Raw genomic sequence first — 17,240 nt, forward strand, 5'->3', positions numbered from 1 at the left:
AAAAATAGAAAAGCAAGAGTTGGGGCACCTGGGTGGCTCATTCCATTGAGCATCTGACTTTGGCTCAGGTCATGATCTCACGGTTTGAGAATTGAAGCCCCACATCGGGCTCTGTGCTGACAGCTCGGAGCCTGGAGCCTGCTTCAGATTCTGTGTCTCCCTCTCTCTCTGCCCTCCCTGCTCATGCTCTGTCTCGCTCTCAAAAATAAGTAAATATTAAAAAAAAATTTTTTTAAAAGAAAAGCAAGAGTAAAATGAAAAATTTAAATGTTGTATAAGTAGGAGAAAAGGTAACTCTTAAATTCTAAAATTAGTTTTATTTTGCATGGTAATTAATTAAAGAGGAGAAGGAAAATAGCACTTTAAACTTAGACCTGCATTAGCACAGCCTGTACTTTGTAATCTACTGGGGGTATAGAATGCAGTCATTTTGCTGCTGCCTGGAACAGGCAGCCAGGAACAAATTTCACTCAGCCTTCCAATTGGTAACCAATCCACAAGCTTGAATTCAAAGTTCTAACCTTTAATTTTAATGCTGATCATAGACTAGGACATAGCTATTCACCCTAGGGGAGGAGCTAGTTAGTGGGAGAGGAAGAAGTTTGCCACTCCAGTCTGGGGATCAAAGACAGTAGCCTACCCTGTACCCCCAGGCCCAGAGCCACTGCACCCACCTCTGTACTCTAGAAGCCCTGTGATTCGGTGCTTGTTTAGCAGAGGATAGATTTGCTTGCATTATTATGTGTTCATTTCGCACTATGTGTGCATTTGGCCTGTCTTCTGCTTTGATTTAGGTCATCTCTGCTTTTCCTGATGCTTCTTAAAGATTGAGAAAAGGTCAGGTTTGGATGGTTTGGAAGGTTTTTCTGTTTCAACTGGGCAGCTTGCTTTTCCCATGACACATCACATACATGGCTTCACTTTTCCCCCAAATTTTCTGTGGACAAGGGGACTTTTTAGTATTAACATTTTGTTTTAGAATTATTTCAAATTACAAGGCTAGTACACACAGTTCTGGTAGAGGTCCCTATTGTGGATATCTTTCATTACAATGTAGACCAGGGGCTTTTAACATGAATCCATGGATTAATTTGAGAGATTCCTGAATTCCTGAAATTTATGACCACTTTATATATTTGAATGAAAATGCATTTCAGTTCATTCAAGAGCTACATAAAGATTGTGCATTTATTTATTTATTTATTTTTATTAAAAATTTTTTAATGTTTTTATTTTTGAGAGACGGAGAGTGAGTGGGGGAGGGGCAGAGGGGGGGTGGAGACACAGAATCTGAAGCAGGCTCCAGGCTCTAAGCTGTCAGTACAGCTGACTGAGCCACCCAGGTGCTCCTAAAGACTGTACTTTTAGTTTTATCAATCCTTTTCTCTAGGTGCAACCTCTTCTCTCATGTTTTCCACCATGCTAATACATTTTTTTATTAGAATAATATCTCCCTCAAAAAGCACCAGCGTGCATGAGCACATTTTTGTATACAACAGAACTGACCAAATTTCTTTATCACACCCCTATCATTGTCTGAGTTGCTCAACACTGTGTGTTCACATAAAAGATATTAACTGTTGTTTGATGAACTTGTGTTTCTTCTAACAGAGGAGTCTGTCTATACTACATAAAAGCCTCAAAGTTGAACCTAGGGGTCCTCCATCAAAATGTTTTGGTGGGGAAGGGAGAATGGTTCCCTATCCAGAACACTTTGCATTTTATCAGTGCCCTGAAAAGACTTGGATAAAACCATTTTTATAGATTGTCTAAAATTTGAATGTTAACAGCAAAGGGTATTTGGAACTATTACAAAAGCACTGCTGTTTTCCCTTGAAACTTTAAAGGGGAAAAAGCTGTGAAATTACCATAGACCTATTTTTCTCTTGTGTCTATATAGAGTGCATTATTTGAGGACTTTCTCACTCCACTTGAGTTCTAAAGATAAAAGATATTATAATATTAGAAATCTAGGATTCTGTGAAACCTCCCCCCAAGTTAAAACTTCCCTTTGTAAGCATTTTGAATATTTTCAGTGCAATTTTTGGTTATTATCTAATATTAGGGGTCTTGTTTCAGACTTACAGATTCCAGTCTGATGTTAGAAGATTATTCATCCAAGTTGAGCCCCCAACCAAAGAGAGCCAAGAAAAGCCTTCTGTCTGGGGAGGAGAAGGAAAATCTGCCAAGTGACTATATGGTGCCCATTTTCTCCGGACGGTACGTATGTATTCTCTTCCTGGCTTTAAATATTAGAAAGTGAAGAGTAGGTGTTGCCAGGTAGTAATAATAATTGCAACTAGCATTTGTTGAACAATGTTGAGAAAGCTTGAGAAACTTTCCTTGAGAAAGCTCTGAGGAACTTTGGCACCCTGCACTGAGGGAGATGTGTTCATTGTGAAAATCTGCCCCCACCTAGGATGGCTACATGACAGAAGAGAATGATCAGGAACTTAGTTCTCATTATGTAACTGGTTGAAATCAGAAGGAGAGCATTGGATGCTAGTGATTGAACACTGTATATAGTCACTATAGGTAGAATAGAAAGAAAGGTTTGAAACCGTAAAGTGTTTGATGAACTTTAAAAAAATCAGATGTTATGTTTAGGTAGAGGGAAACTATTGTGGTTGCCAGTGTGATTTTGAAAAAAAATGTTAATGTTAATTTATGTTTGAGAGAGAGAGACAGAGCGAGAGTTGGGGAGGGACAGAGAGAGAGGAAGACACAGAATCCGAAGCAGGCTCCAGGCTCTGAGCTGTCAGCACAGAGCCCGATGAACCCATGAACCACCAGATCAGGACCTGAGTGGAAGTAGGACGCTCAACCGACTGAGCCACCCAAGTGCCCCGACAGTGTGATTTTAATTATTATTCATTAGAAAGAAAAAAACCTTAGATAAGGTAGACTAAGTAAAAGAAAGGCATCATAATTTGAATGCCTGTGCTATATTTGTTTAATGTAAAACAGATTACTATGTATTGTGAGGCAAACTCACAAAATAATCACTAAATCACAAGTCCGTTAATGCTGTTAATGTTCTTAAGGGGTGTGTGTGTGTGTGTGTGTGTGTGTGTGTGTGTGTGTGTGTGTTTTAAAAAATATAAACTTTTTTGGAATGATTTTAATATAGAGAAGAATCTTGAAACTTGTTTAAGACACCAAATTAAAATTTAATGGGAACCTTCAGAGCCTTCCCTGTTTATTTTCCTGTGAATGGAGAGCTATATCCACAGAGCTAAGGCTATATTCAAAATGAAGGGCAAAATGCCATCAGGAAATTCAGTAGGAATGACATGGTTGTCATTGTTGGTGACCTTCTTCCATTTCCCTGTGTTTTTCCTATTTTTCTCTGACGGTTCCTTTTGGAATTGTTTCGGATACTAATGTCATAATTGTTCTGATTCTGATTAGGAAGGTAATGGGATAAGTAATATACTATTTTTAGCTTTTTCTTTGATATCTTTGAGATCTCTTATATTTTAGTGTTTATTTTTGAGAGAGAGAGAGAGCATGAGCAGGGGAGGGGCAGAGAGAGGGAGACACAGAATCTGAAGCAGGCTCCAGGCTCTGAGCTGTTAGCACATAGCCCAATGTGGGGCTCGAACCCAAGAACTGTATGATCATGACCTGTGCCTCAGATGCTCAACTGACTGAGCCACCCAGGCACCCCTGATATCTCTGATTTTTTTAAAAGTAGACTTTCCCGGGTGCCTGGGTGGCTCAGTTGGTCAAGCATCCAACTCTTGATTTCAGTTCTGGTCACGATTTCATGGTTCCTGAGATTAAGGCCTGCATTCAGCTCTATGCTGACAGCATGAAACCTGGTTGAGATTCTCTCTCTCCCTCTCTGTCTGCCCCTCACCCACCCCCCAATAAATAAATAAACTTTAAAAAAAAGTGAACTTTCCATTGAAATAGACATATGTTGCTAAGTATGTTTGCCCAGGCTTGGCCTCTTCACAGTTCGTTTAATATACACTGATATTCTTTATAGGAGATGGCTAGGCTAGAGGAGTAGAATGTTTTATTTTCTGCTTTGTTCCCACTCTGTTTTAAAAAAATATATTTAAAAAGCATATTAACTAATCATGAACCTGCATGGCATACCTCTCCATCTCTTTACCACATGAAATGAAGCTGCTTACTTTCAGTGCCTTCTTTCTCCTAAATCAAACCAATTTGTCTCCTCAGGGCCAGTCTCAAGAAATGATAATTTACAAAACAAACAGTGATAAAAGAAAATGCAAATAAAAATTTATCTTCTGGGTTTTATTTCCAGTGTTTTTGTTTTTTTAATATGGAGCCATGTCCTGTATTCTACTACTGTGTTGAAAATAACACTTCCTACTGGTGTTGACAGTATTAATCTCAGAGGATGGGACAGAAATGAACCTTTGTTAAGTACCTGTTATTTTCTGGGAATCATACTACATGCTTTATGTAGACTATCTTGCTAAATCCTCAATGCAGCCCTAGAGAGGTATTAGTATACCAATTTATGGACAAGGAAATTAAGGCTCAATGGCTTGCTGAAAGTGACGTGGCTGGCAGTGGAAGAGCCAAGAGTCCTCTAGGGATTGGCCGATGCAACATACATACATGCAGTCTGCAATTCTAATGTATTTCTGGGAAATACCAATTCTTCTGGATGGCACTTTAAAATTTCACTTCTTGGGGCACCTGGGTGACTCAGTCGCTTAAGTGTCTGACTTTGGCTCAGGTCATGATCTCAAGGTTCTTGAGTCTAAGCCCTGCATAGGGCTCTGTGCTGTCACCTCAGAGCCTGGAGCCTGCTTCAGATTCTGTGTCTCCCTCTCTTTCTGTGCCTCTCCCTACCACCCCCTGCCCCCGTGCTCTGTCTCTCTGTGTCTCTCTCTTAAAAATAAATAAACATTGAAAAAAATTGTTTTTTAATTTCAATTCTTGTTCTCAGATAAATTGAGTTAACTTTGTGTCACCGGCAGATTTTTGAGTTGAGACCATCAGAGATCGAGTACTGGGGAGGTTTTAAATTCATCTTAAATTTGTAGTAGTTTATTTTTGCCAGCATATCAGCATCATATTCTTGTTCTTGTACCCAGATTATAGCAGGGTTATCACTGACATACACTTATATTTACTTAAAGAAAAATACCCCTGGTGTCCTGGGTGAAAAAAATATTCCTAAATGTATTTGAGGTCTCTTATGAAATAATTATAGTCTTCCTGAGGTTTAGCTTATTTGCAGTAGAGAAGGCAAGAGACCAGGACTTCATTCTGCTCTCTAGAGCTATGTCAACATGTCTACTGTCAGAGATAATGTGAGCTCAAACTTAAAGTTCTCTTACTTAAGAGTTGTCTCAACTCAGGGAAAGGCTAGCATTGAATATAATCTATTATTATATATATTGAATCATTTTACAAAGTTCATTTCAAACCTCTCTATTATATATTTAGTTCTGTATGGAATTCCAAGCAGATTCTCATGATGATTTTTATAATCACTTATTAATTCATTCACTTCCTATCTCATTAAAAAAAAATTAGAGGTAATTATGTCAAGACTCTGGGGGTGCCTGGGTGGCGCAGTCGGTTAAGCGTCCGACTTCAGCCAGGTCACGATCTCACGGTCCGTGAGTTCGAGCCCCGCGTCAAACTCTGGGCTGATGGCTCGGAGCCTGGAGCCTGTTTCCGATTCTGTGTCTCCCTCTCTCTCTCTGCCCCTCCCCCGTTCATGCTCTGTCTCTCTCTGTCCCAAAAATAAATAAAAAACGTTGAAAAAAAAAATTAAAAAAAAAAAAAAAAAAAAAAAAAGACTCTGAACTGAAAATCTTCCATCTTCCTTTTTCTCTACCTAAATTATAGTGTATATGTTACTGAGTTAGTAAATATTACCTTGTTAATATTCGGAAAGATAGAGATAAGGAAAAAGAAATTAAAATTTACCCACTAAGTTTAGTAAGAAACAAAGTGGACTAATCTTATCAGATGTTTTAGTAAAATTCCATGAGAAATTTCAAACTTGGGCAAATGTTGAGCCCTATTTTTCAGCAAACTACACAGATTCAGGTACCAGGAACTTAAAAACATAATGCCAGTATTTGCTTAAATTTTAAGTAACTATTCTTGTAAGAAAAATCAAAGGTAAAATTCAGCCTTCAGAGGCCTAAGGAGACTCAATTTCAAGAAAATCTTCAATATGATCATGATACTTCCTCACCGTTGGGGTTGACAACAAAGGCATTCAAGGAGGTTAAAAATCATCTAAATATGTTTAACAACATTAATAAATTATAGCACAACTTCAATTATAAAGCATTTTGGGATGTTACCATTCACTTGCCATCATCGTCAATTATGAATAAAAACAAGTCACTTTTATAAATATCACCACTTTAAATGCAAATTTGGTCAATTTTTCTTATCAGGGCTACATAAGTAAAAGCTCTCATTAAATATGTTTACATGCGCACACACACACACATAACTTTTTAAAATTTTTTCTTAATGTTTATTTATTTTTGAGGGAGAGACAGCAAAAGTGGGGAAAGGGCTGAGAGAGAGGGAAACACAGGATCGGAAGCAGGCTCCAGGCTCTGAGCTGTCAGCACAGAGCCCAACACAGGGTTCGAACCCACGAACTGTGAGATCATGACCTGAACTGAAGTCGGATGCTTAACTGACTGAGCCACCCAGGCACCCCCAAATAACTTTTATTATCTTAGAAAGAAACCCAGTAGGCATGAGGCCTCCCCATAACTTTAGAATTTATTTATATATGCAACAGCTCTGAGCAATGCATCACATCAACTCAGTTATAGAATTCAGATCAAGCACATAGTCTTATATCAGGATCACAGGCACGCAGGCGATATCTCATTTTACAATATCATCTATTCTAGGAGGAAAGTCTTTTATTATAGACGCAGTCATATTTAAACACTCTAAAAAACCAATGAAATGATCTGAGGCAAGTTATCTAATTTCTCTGAGCCTTGTTACTATATATCTAAAATAGAAATGATACACTTTACCTCATAGGGTTGTTGTGGACATAAAATGAGATAATATATATAAAAAGCACTTGGCAACACTATGGCCATAATAGGTATTATTATTGTTGTTACCATTACTGGTTAAGGTGGTGATCCCTTCTGTATGTGAAGAGTTAGCTCCTGATTTACCAAGTTTTTCTTTGTCAGGTTTTCTTTGGGCATGTTACACAATGTACTTTGAACTTAGTAAAAGTTGGACAATCCTGTCGCTGCCACCCATAATATCTGTATTTTGCTCTTATTGTATTTTAGTCAAGTACATGTCAGTGGAATTACAGATACAGAAGAAGAAAGAATTAAAGAAGCTGCTGCCTATATAGCCCAAAGGAATCTTCTTGCTAGTGAAGAAGGAATCATAGCATCCAAACAATCCACAGCATCCAGACAGTCCACAGCATCCAAACAGTCTGCAGTATCCAAACAGTCCGCAGTATCCAAACATTCTACAGCATCCAAAGAGTCCGTGGTATCCAAACATTCTGCAGTATCCAAACGGTCCACAGCATCCCAAGAGTCTACGTCTAGTCTTCACCAGGAGGAAGCTTTTGAGAAGAAGTCAAGGAAAGTTGCAATTCGAGAGAAGGCAGAACGCCTGTCGCTGACAAAAACAGTAAGGAAAGAAATTTAATATAATTTACAAAAGCAGAAATGCATGTACCATTGTGTGTGTACTTATAGATTGATTTGTTTCAAATGAAGAAATAAATATGTAGTCTTATGGAGAAACAAAACTAAAAGAATACAAGGATTCTGCGTCTCCCTCTCTCTCTGCCCCTCCCCAGCTTGCACTCTGTCTCTCTCTCTCTCAAAAAGAAATAATCGTTAAAAAAAAAAAAAAAGAAAGAATACAAAGATAAAGACATTAAAACGTATGGGTCAAAGGGGTGCCTGGGTGGCTCAGTCAGTTAAGTGTCTGACTTTGGCTCAGGTCATGATCTCACAGTCTGTGAGCTTGAGCCCACGTTGGACTCTGTGTTGACAGCTCAGAGCCTGGAGCCTGCTTTGATTCTGTGTCTCCCTCTCTCTCTGCCCCTCCCCCGCTCATACTCTGTCTCTCTGTCTCTCTCTCTCTCAAAAAAAAAATAAACATTAAAAAAAGTTTTTTAAATAAAAAAAATGTGTGTGTCAAAGAAAGACAGACTTAGTAGTTTTAAACTCCATGAAATTTTATTTTATTTTATTTTATTTTATTTTATTTTATTTTATTTTATTTTATTTTATTTTATTTTAGAGAAGAGGTGCAAGTGAGTGAGGGCAGAGAGAGAGAGAGAGAAGCAAGGCTCACACGAAGCGGGGCTAGAGCTCACCCAAAGCGGGACTCAAACTCACTAGCTGTGAGATCATGACCTGAGCCAAAGATAGATGTTTAAGCGATTGAGCCACCTAGATGCCCAACTCCATGAAATTTTAGGTTCTACAGAAAGTACAGTTCCAAAGAACCTTAAAAAATCCACCATAGGGGGAAATAAGATATGTTGCTGAGGCTTAGAACGTTAAAAACTAAGTGTATCTTTTTTAAAGAGGCAAAGAGAAGGCATATGGTCTAAATATGCAAGTAAAGCTCCAAGTGGAAAAATGATAATTTTGGTTTGTTTGTTCTCTTACTAGCACAGGCTACTCTGACTCCATAATATTTTGATATATATTTTTTTATAGTTAGAAGAAACTGAAGCATTTCATAGAAAGTTGAATGAAGATCATCTTCTCCATGCTCCTGAATTTGTCATTAAACCTCGTTCCCACACTGTTTGGGAAAAAGAAAATGTAAAATTACATTGCTCTGTATCCGGCTGGCCAGAACCTCGTGTCACATGGTATGTTATCTTTACGAAAATTACTCATAGAATCTATTACACAAAGTTAATTTTACCTCTAGTGAAAACGTTCAGCGTTATGAATATGCAAGAGTGAATGAAAGCACCTACGAGTTTGTATAGATTTTTTAAATGGTGAAGAAGGGGCACCAGGGTGAATGGTTTATGAATGAGAAGAAAGAACAGTCCTGCATACATTATATTATGATACTTCATAATCCTGTTATACAAGTGGGTCTTTATATAAAGTGTTAAAATGTAGTCAGCATTTATATACAAAGAAAATCTATGGTTATGACTGCTGTGGGCCATAAAATTTAAATAAAAATTTGCTCCCATACGGTATAGGTATCATTTTGTGACCAGAAGCAATAATATTTTTAAAAAATAATTAAAACCCAGAAGTCTTCATCTCTACTCCTCATAGGAGCTGAGGTTTCAACATGCTTTCTAAAGCCAAACAAAAGAGGGAATTAGATGGAAGATATTTCTCAATATGGGGTCTTTTTTTTAAGTTTTATTCTTATTTATTTTGAGAGAGAGAGATCGTGAGGGGAGGAGAGACAGAAAGAGAGAGAGGGAGAGAGAGAATCCTAAGCAGGTTCTGCACTTAGTGGAGAGCCCGATGCGGGGCTTAAAGTCATGAATCATTAAAGTCATGACCTGAATTGAAGTTAGATGCTTACCTGACTAAGCCACCCAGGTGCCCCCTCAATATGGGATCTTAAGAAATTTTCTTTCCGTAAAGAATAAGCACCCATGTTCTCCTTCCATCCTATAGCCTATTGTAATTGTCAATGACTTCATGATCCCTAACCTCCAAACTTACCTGTCTAATGTCATGAATACCTGCCACAGAGACAGCAGTATGAAAATGATGGAGCCAGCTTAAAAAGATGTTTTCTGTTTGAGTCTCTGACACGTATATTTTGCGTGCTGTTTTCTTATCCTCAAGAGTAATGGTAAATTCACCCTATGTTGCAGTATAAATGCTACACAGGATGACATTGCCATCTGTAGAAGGCCTGCCTCCTTTTCCTTTCTTACCCATTTTCTCTGTTGCTTAGACACCTAATTTGGCTAGGACTAATGAAGATAACTGACAAGGAGCATATTTCAGTGAAAACCAAGTGTTTCTTTTTGTTTTTTTTTTTTAATTCACTTACAAGCTTTAAAGCATAAAAGTATACTGCAGTAAGTTAGGAATCAATCAATCTTGGCCCCACATTTCTCTGTGACATGGTATTGCATACTTTGGCCTTTCAAAGGGACATTTCCTCTTAAAACAGATTACTTCTCACCTCAAAAAATCTAAACTTTTCAATTGAAAATACATGAAGAATAATGAATTTTTAGCTGTAAGAAATATTATTTCTTACAGTAAGTAAGACAGAGGGTAAGACATTCCCTCTTCTCTCATGAATTAAAATATACTACTAATAAATGAATAACTGGAATCCTTAATCAAGTAGATATATTTATTACACAATAAATTATAAATTTATTATCAATTTTCAGTTATCCTCACTAATGGAGCTGAGTAGTGTGAATGACTCCCCAAATCTTTCACTTATGGCTTTGAGATATTTTTTTTCTTAACATTGAACCATATGTCCCAGGGGCTCATTTTAAACAAAAATGAAGACACAGACACAAGGTTTGTCTCAGGAATGATTGGAAATCAGTTCATTTACTGGAACAAGTCTTCACAAGTTCCTGCGTGTCATTTAGTGTTTGGAGAAGACAACTCCATTATTTATAAAACTCTCTCCTTAGGGATGGATCAGAGCATTTCATGAAAGTCCTGTTGCCTTGCAAACCAAGTGAAAAGTAAACATTAAAACAAAGAACGAGTGGACCACTCATAATCATAACCATCCTTCAGAGAACAAGATTTGCCCCTGGATAAAGCTTAAATTTAGACAGTTAGCTAGCAGACAACTGAAAATTGACTATGGTAATAAACAAGGTCAGATGCAAGTTTTGTGGGGCCTGAAGCTCATAAATTTGGCAGCACTCTTTACAAAAAAGAATGTTAATAGTCTAAATTAGGCCCTGCGCCGTGAAGGGACCCTGCTGGTGAGGGACCCTGAAGCTTCATTGGCCTCCCGGTAAACCCACTTCTGGAGGAAACTTTGTGTGGGATTAGTGTGCCTTCCTGGGTATGCTGCCTTTAAAAAAAATAATCGTTAAGTGAAGGTCTAATTTGCTTCCTAACACTGGTATAGAGTACACAGTCTACAATAAGCATTTCCTCCGTGAGCAGGGTCCCACAACCCAAGTACAAACCCAGGTTGTTGATGATTACTCTGCTGGCATTTATGTCTTTTTGTTACCCAGCTGCACTTTCTGGGCCTGACACCGAGTGCAAGCATGAAAGAAATAATTGGGGATGACCTTTCTGAATAGAAGGCAGTAACTCATGGGAACAAGTGTGTGACGATACTTTCTGCAGTCATGCTACCTCTGCTTGTAGCCCTTAGGTCCTTAGCCATGGTTTTCAAGGGCATTTGTGCCTGGGGCCTGGCTGCCTTAGAGCTCTTTGCAAAGAGGGTTAAGTTCCAAGTTTCCACTAGGCACCCTCAGGACATGGAAGTCCCTGAGGCCTAACAAATGATCTGAACACGCAGCAGTAACAAATGATCTGAACATGCAGCAGCTGCTCTTTGGCCAATCCCATGGACTGACCAAGTCTGTCTAAATGGAATCTAGAGGTTACCCAGAAAGCACCAACTGACAGGAGCACATATCACTCATCAGGGCCAGGTGCAGGGATGCCAAGGAGCACTGTCCTGTTCCCAAGTCACTTTGAGAACAGAAAGAACCCTGTTTAGGCGTTGGGTCCAGTAGGAAAGTTAGTTGCAAGGATGTTTCTGCACCACCACAGTGAAGCTGAAGGAGGGCTTTGTCAATGCAACAGGAAGCATACATATATGGTGAAAAATCCCAAAGTTGTTTTACTTAATTTAAGAGGCTATCTTTATGTAATAACTTGTATAATAGGCTATATATTGGTTTAAAGGAGGAGAAAAAATTATGTTTGTATTTGTTTTACTTGCATAAAGAAATTCTGGAAGGATATATAAAAATCTAAGGAGAACAGTTACCTAAAGAGATGAGGGGAGTAGAGGATAGATACATTTGAGAAAGGAGACTACTCCCTGTGTTACCTTTACACTTTCTTGGACCATATAAAGGTGTTGCTTGTTCTAATTTTTAGAATTATATGAAATAAGGGAGAAAAGTTCTCTTTAAAAGAAGGAAGGAATTTGAATTAATTTAATTTTTTTAAAGAGCCAGATTCAGTTGGATTTCCAGTCCAAAGTCTAGATTGATTTTTGTCAATGAATATCTGGATTGTAATGTGTGGGGAGATTCATGCAAACTCACTGTAGCAATGTGTTGGCGTTAGTGAGTAGCATTCATTCATTCCCTCACTGAGTACCCATGTTTTTGGATCTAAATGCGAATACTGTGTTAGATCCACCAGTGAGACATTTAAAATACTTGTTTGGAATTCTTCACATTGCCCCTAAAGTTAATGCCAAATAGACCCTTAAAGAAATGTGTCATTAGGCATGATAATAATGCAAAACCTCAGAATAAAATAGTATGAGACATGTATCTCAGGAAGAGTCTAGAGAGATTTGGAAAAGTCTTATTCAATTTTTGCAAATTATGAGAATTTATAAATTCCATAATAGAATCATGTATTCAATTTGTTTACAAGATTAGAGTTATTCACAATGTATTTAAATTTAGCAGTTACTACTCTATTTTCTTTGGAAAACAACCTACATTTAACATAGTTTAAAATTATTTATAATTTATGATTACTTCCCAACATAAGGGTTTTATTTTAGATTTTTCTTATTTATTTAAGTCCAAAATTTATCCTAATGGGATAGATCTCTCTCAGCCAACTGGATTTTAAAGTGGGTAATAGCTATTTATTTAAAATATAAAGCTGGATTCTAAGCACCCATCACAGTTGTAGTGAGATACAACATGTTAAAGATCATTTTAGCATGTATTATTTGTTGATAGAAAAAAAGCAGAATGAACCTTTTTGCTTGACTACTCTTTACACTACCAAAGAGCTTTCACTATAACCCCTTGCTATCAAGTCAGCCCAAGATCCAGTCATTTATTTGGGGGGATGAAGTGTGTGTTTTACACACATAAACAAAGAGTATCCTTCTCCAAATATTTACAGTATAATGGAAGCTCATTAATAAGTAGTTCATAGACTCTACATGAAAATAAGGAAAATGGTGTACATCTGAATATTCACAAGAATTTCAGAAGCCTTTTGACAAATAATCCCAGAGTGTAGGTTACTCTCCAAAATTAGCGTCTGACTGTCCTGTTTGGAATTTCACTTTCCAGAAATAGCAAGCCCTGAAGCATATACAGAGCAGGCCAAAAATCCTTCTTTTCTTCCCCGACTGAATACTGAGGATGGCCAATCTCAAGTGACTCCCAATGTGAATGACTGGCTGAAATTCTTGGAGAATAGAATTGCTTCCTAATTTAATCCTTGTATGCTGTTTTTAAACAGACTTTTCTTACACTGACATCTGGAGTTCCAGAGGAAAGACTAGAAGATCCTCAAAGTGTTGTGTGTCATGTGCGTGTATATTTTAAACCGACTTCTTGTGCCAGGGGGTCACATTAGAAAAGTCATGGGTTTTTAGCAGGGGGAAGGCACTAAGGTGCTAAGTCGCGTAGTACTGGAGAGCGAGGGAGGTGAAGCAACACTGCGAGCTGCAAGATACTGTTTTAACTCAAAGTTTATGGAGACATGAACAACATTTTTGGCCAGAAGCCATATCAAGTGTCAGTAGATTATTTGCTCAAGTACCACATGCCATAGCCTTCCGTGTCATATTTCTCTTCTTATGCTAAAAAGAACTACTGCAAACACCCCAGCGCATGAAAAAAACTGAGTAGTAAGAGGGAGCTTTTTTTGTTTTTGTTTTTTTAGGAGGGAGCTTTAGGATCTAGTGTGAAATTACTGAGACCAATTTATTCTGAAGAACATGCTGATTAACTCGTGGCACCCTGTCATTCATCAAAACAAGGAATGTTTGAAACTAGGAGCAGCTAGCTGATTTCTTTTTCTAGGTCATCTCTGATCAAATAGTCCTGTCTGCTTGGAACTCTGTGGGGAGATGGCTGGCTGAGGACATTTTGGGGCTGGCAGGAAACGGCTAGCAGTTCTGCCGGGGGTGGGGCAGAAGGTTGTGCTGCTCCACCTGCCACGCAGCTGTGACTCCTAAGCCAATCCAATCCTCTCATCTCACATCTGAGGGAACTGAGACACAAAGAGACGCAATGTACTTTCTTGGTCTGTACTTACTTTAGATTAGCCATATCATGGGGTGCCTGGGTGGCTCAGTCGGTTAAGCGTCCGACTTCAGCTCAGGTCATGATCTCACAGTCCGTGAGTTCAAGTCCTGCGTCGGGCTCTGTGCTGACAGCTCAGAGCCTGGAGCCTCCTTCAGATTCTGTGTCTCCCTTTCTCTCACTACCCCTCCCCCACTCATGCTCTGTCTCTCTCTATCAAAAAATGAATAAACATTAAAAAAATTAAAAAAAATTAGTCATATCATGAAGTTTGAAGTATGCATTTGTCAGAACTCTGTTCCTTCAACCACGAATTATGAAGCCACAATTAATCTGTTGTTACACAATAATTCTGTTCAATCCAATTTAACGAACAGTGAGTACCTAATATTTGCCCATGATTCATACTTCCTGGAGAGTGGGAATAGAAGTAAATGTGGATCAGACACAATCCCCGTCACCACGACAATGACAGCTCAGTAGAAGACACACATATCCAACCAGAATCTGATAAGTGTTGTATCTTGCAGCTTGAACCAAGTAACACTGATGTAGAGGCAGGAACAATTAATATCATGTGGGACTTCAATTTTTCTTAATGGGGGGTGTTTATTGATTTTGAGAGACAGACAGACAGAATGTAAGTGGGGGAGGGGCAGAGAGAGAGAGGGAGACACAGAGTCTGAAGCAGGCTCCAGGCTCTGAGCTGTCACCACAGAGCCCAATGCAGGGCTGGAACTCATGCACCGCAAGATCATGACCTGAGCCAAAGTTGAATGCTCAACTGACTGAGCCACCCAGGTGCCCCTTGTGTGGGATTTCAAGGAGGAGTTTATTGAAGAAATGGCATTTGATCTGAACCTTGAAGGATGAGTTGGGATTTTGCTAGGTGGAGGAGAAAGACACATTTTTTTAAAGTATATTTATTTATTTTACTAGAGAGAGAGAGAGAGAGAGAGAGAGAAAACAAGAGTGAGGGAGAGTCAGAGAGAGGGAGAGAGAGAGAATACTAAGCAGGATCTACACTATCAGCACAGAGCCTGACGTGGTGCTCACACTCAGAAATCATGAGATCATGACCTGAACTCAAACCAAGAGTCGACGCTTAACTGACTGAGCCACCCAGGTTCCCTGACACGTTGTTTAAAGTATAGAAAATGAGCATGTTTTAGGGACATAGGGCATGTGTGTGCACATGTGCGTGTGTGAGCCGGGGAGAGGAAGGAACTGACTGAAAATTATTTCCTTTCTTTCTCTCCCTTTCCACCACTTTCCCTGCTCCCAAACCTCATTATAACCATTTCCAGAAGTCTGAAGAAATAAAATGCAGCTAAATAGAGAACAGTTGGACAATGGAAGCATCATATGTTGTCACAAGTCAGACTGCTTGGGTTCAAATCCCAGCTCTGCTATCTAGCTATGCGAACTGGGACAAGTTACTTAACTTCTCCTGGCCTTGGTTTTTTTAATATGGAAAATGATGTTACAAATAGTACTATCTCATGCAGTTGTTGAGGATTGAATTTTCTAATCTATATGTAAAGCACTTAGACTCTTGCCTTGGCTCACAGCAAATGCTCTGAGTTGTGGTTATTAGTGTTATTTACATTATCTGGGCACGTGAAGTGGGGTGTTTGAAAGGGAAGCAAGTGAAATCTAGCTCTTGGACAGAAAATGGCTTAAGCAAAAAAGCCTGGTCTGGCACCATAGCCATTGGCTATTGAGGGCATGAGGAGGTGGTGAAGAATCAAGGTGTGACTTCCAGCCTTGGGGGACAGTGTCTGAGGAAGGGCCCCTCCATGTAGCCCTACCCTCTGAGGGCTGACAGGCTTAGCCAGGAATGGGACAGTCAGAAAAAGGGAATCTTTCAGCTTTTATTTGTCAGACTTTTTCTTTCGTGATTGATATTTAAGTTCTCCCAAGCCGAGAGCCATGCTTGCCTTTAACAGAACAAAACACTTAAATATAATGAGCTTTCAATACAATGGCATTGTTTTTAACAACATGGAAGAATCTTAGTAGGAAGAATGTTTTACTTTCATCCTACAGACAGCCAATGATAAAACTCCCAACATAAAGCCTTCCTTTCTGTCCTGTCAACAATGGATAAGTTTTTCTTTCAGTCTTTTATTGAAGTATAATATACACACACAAAAAGTACGTATTACATATAAATGTAGAGCTTTGGTGAATTTTTGTAGACTGTACACACCCGTGTAACCAGTACGCAAACACAAGAAACCAAACATTATCAGCACCTAAATGCCTCCTTCATGTCTGCTGTCTCCCCCCCCCCACCCCCCTCCCCTGGGAAGTCACTCTCTTCACTTCTAATAGCATTAATTTGGTCTTTTCTGGTTTTGTACTTTATATAAAAGCAATCATTATATACTCTTTTGTGTCTGGTTATTTTCACTCAACATTATGTATGTGAGACTCAACCACATTGTTATGAATGGTCAACTTCTTAAATGTAATTTTTATGATGGAAGAGAGGAAAGGACGCTCATCAAGAAGTTTTACTGGATTTATAGTGCATTTTATTTAATCTGCCATAGATTTGTATTTATTGAACAGATACTGCTGCTAATCTCAGTGCCATGTTTATAGGTGTCCCTTGAAGAACAAGGATTGTGTGGGTGTGCTTTTAATCATAAAGCTATTTACATTTCTACTTATTTCACCTTGTTCTCTTGTCTCACAGGTATAAAAACCAGGTGCCAATAAATGTCCACGCAAACCCTGGAAAGTACATTATTGAGAGTCGATATGGAATGCATACTCTGGAGATCAATGCGTAAGAGGACATCTGGGTCCATATGTGTGTTGTTCAGCAATTGCCTGGGGAGTCATCTCACCACTCCAGTTAACAACCACTCTCCCCCTTTCTTCCCAGTGCAACAGGATCACAAAGTGATCTTAGATTTGAATTTAGTAAAAGATGATGACAATAAAATTAACTTCTGTCTTTTAATTTATCATTTTACATACTTGAGAGTTTTTCTAGACATTAGTAAGAAAATAAGTTACATAAGTAGGCACT

At 38.7% G+C, this 17,240-nt stretch overlaps 1 protein-coding gene across 3 annotated transcripts in view; it reads left to right on the forward strand.

The window, feature by feature from the left end:
* Positions 1-17,240, forward strand: part of MYOM1 (myomesin 1) — a 155,146-nt gene that overhangs the window by 39,953 nt on the left and 97,953 nt on the right. For all 3 annotated transcript variants that reach the window (XM_086682558.1, XM_086682559.1, XM_086682557.1), the window contains 4 exons: positions 2,080-2,220; positions 7,287-7,644; positions 8,691-8,848; positions 16,902-16,994. In XM_086682558.1, the coding sequence (XP_086538684.1) occupies positions 2,080-2,220; positions 7,287-7,644; positions 8,691-8,848; positions 16,902-16,994 (750 nt within the window). The remainder of the gene's footprint in view (positions 1-2,079; positions 2,221-7,286; positions 7,645-8,690; positions 8,849-16,901; positions 16,995-17,240) is intronic.

Source organism: Puma concolor, chromosome D3, assembly GCF_028749965.1.
Source record: "Puma concolor isolate L17-30 chromosome D3, mPumCon1.1.hap2, whole genome shotgun sequence".
Classification (NCBI taxonomy): Eukaryota; Metazoa; Chordata; class Mammalia; order Carnivora; family Felidae; genus Puma; species Puma concolor.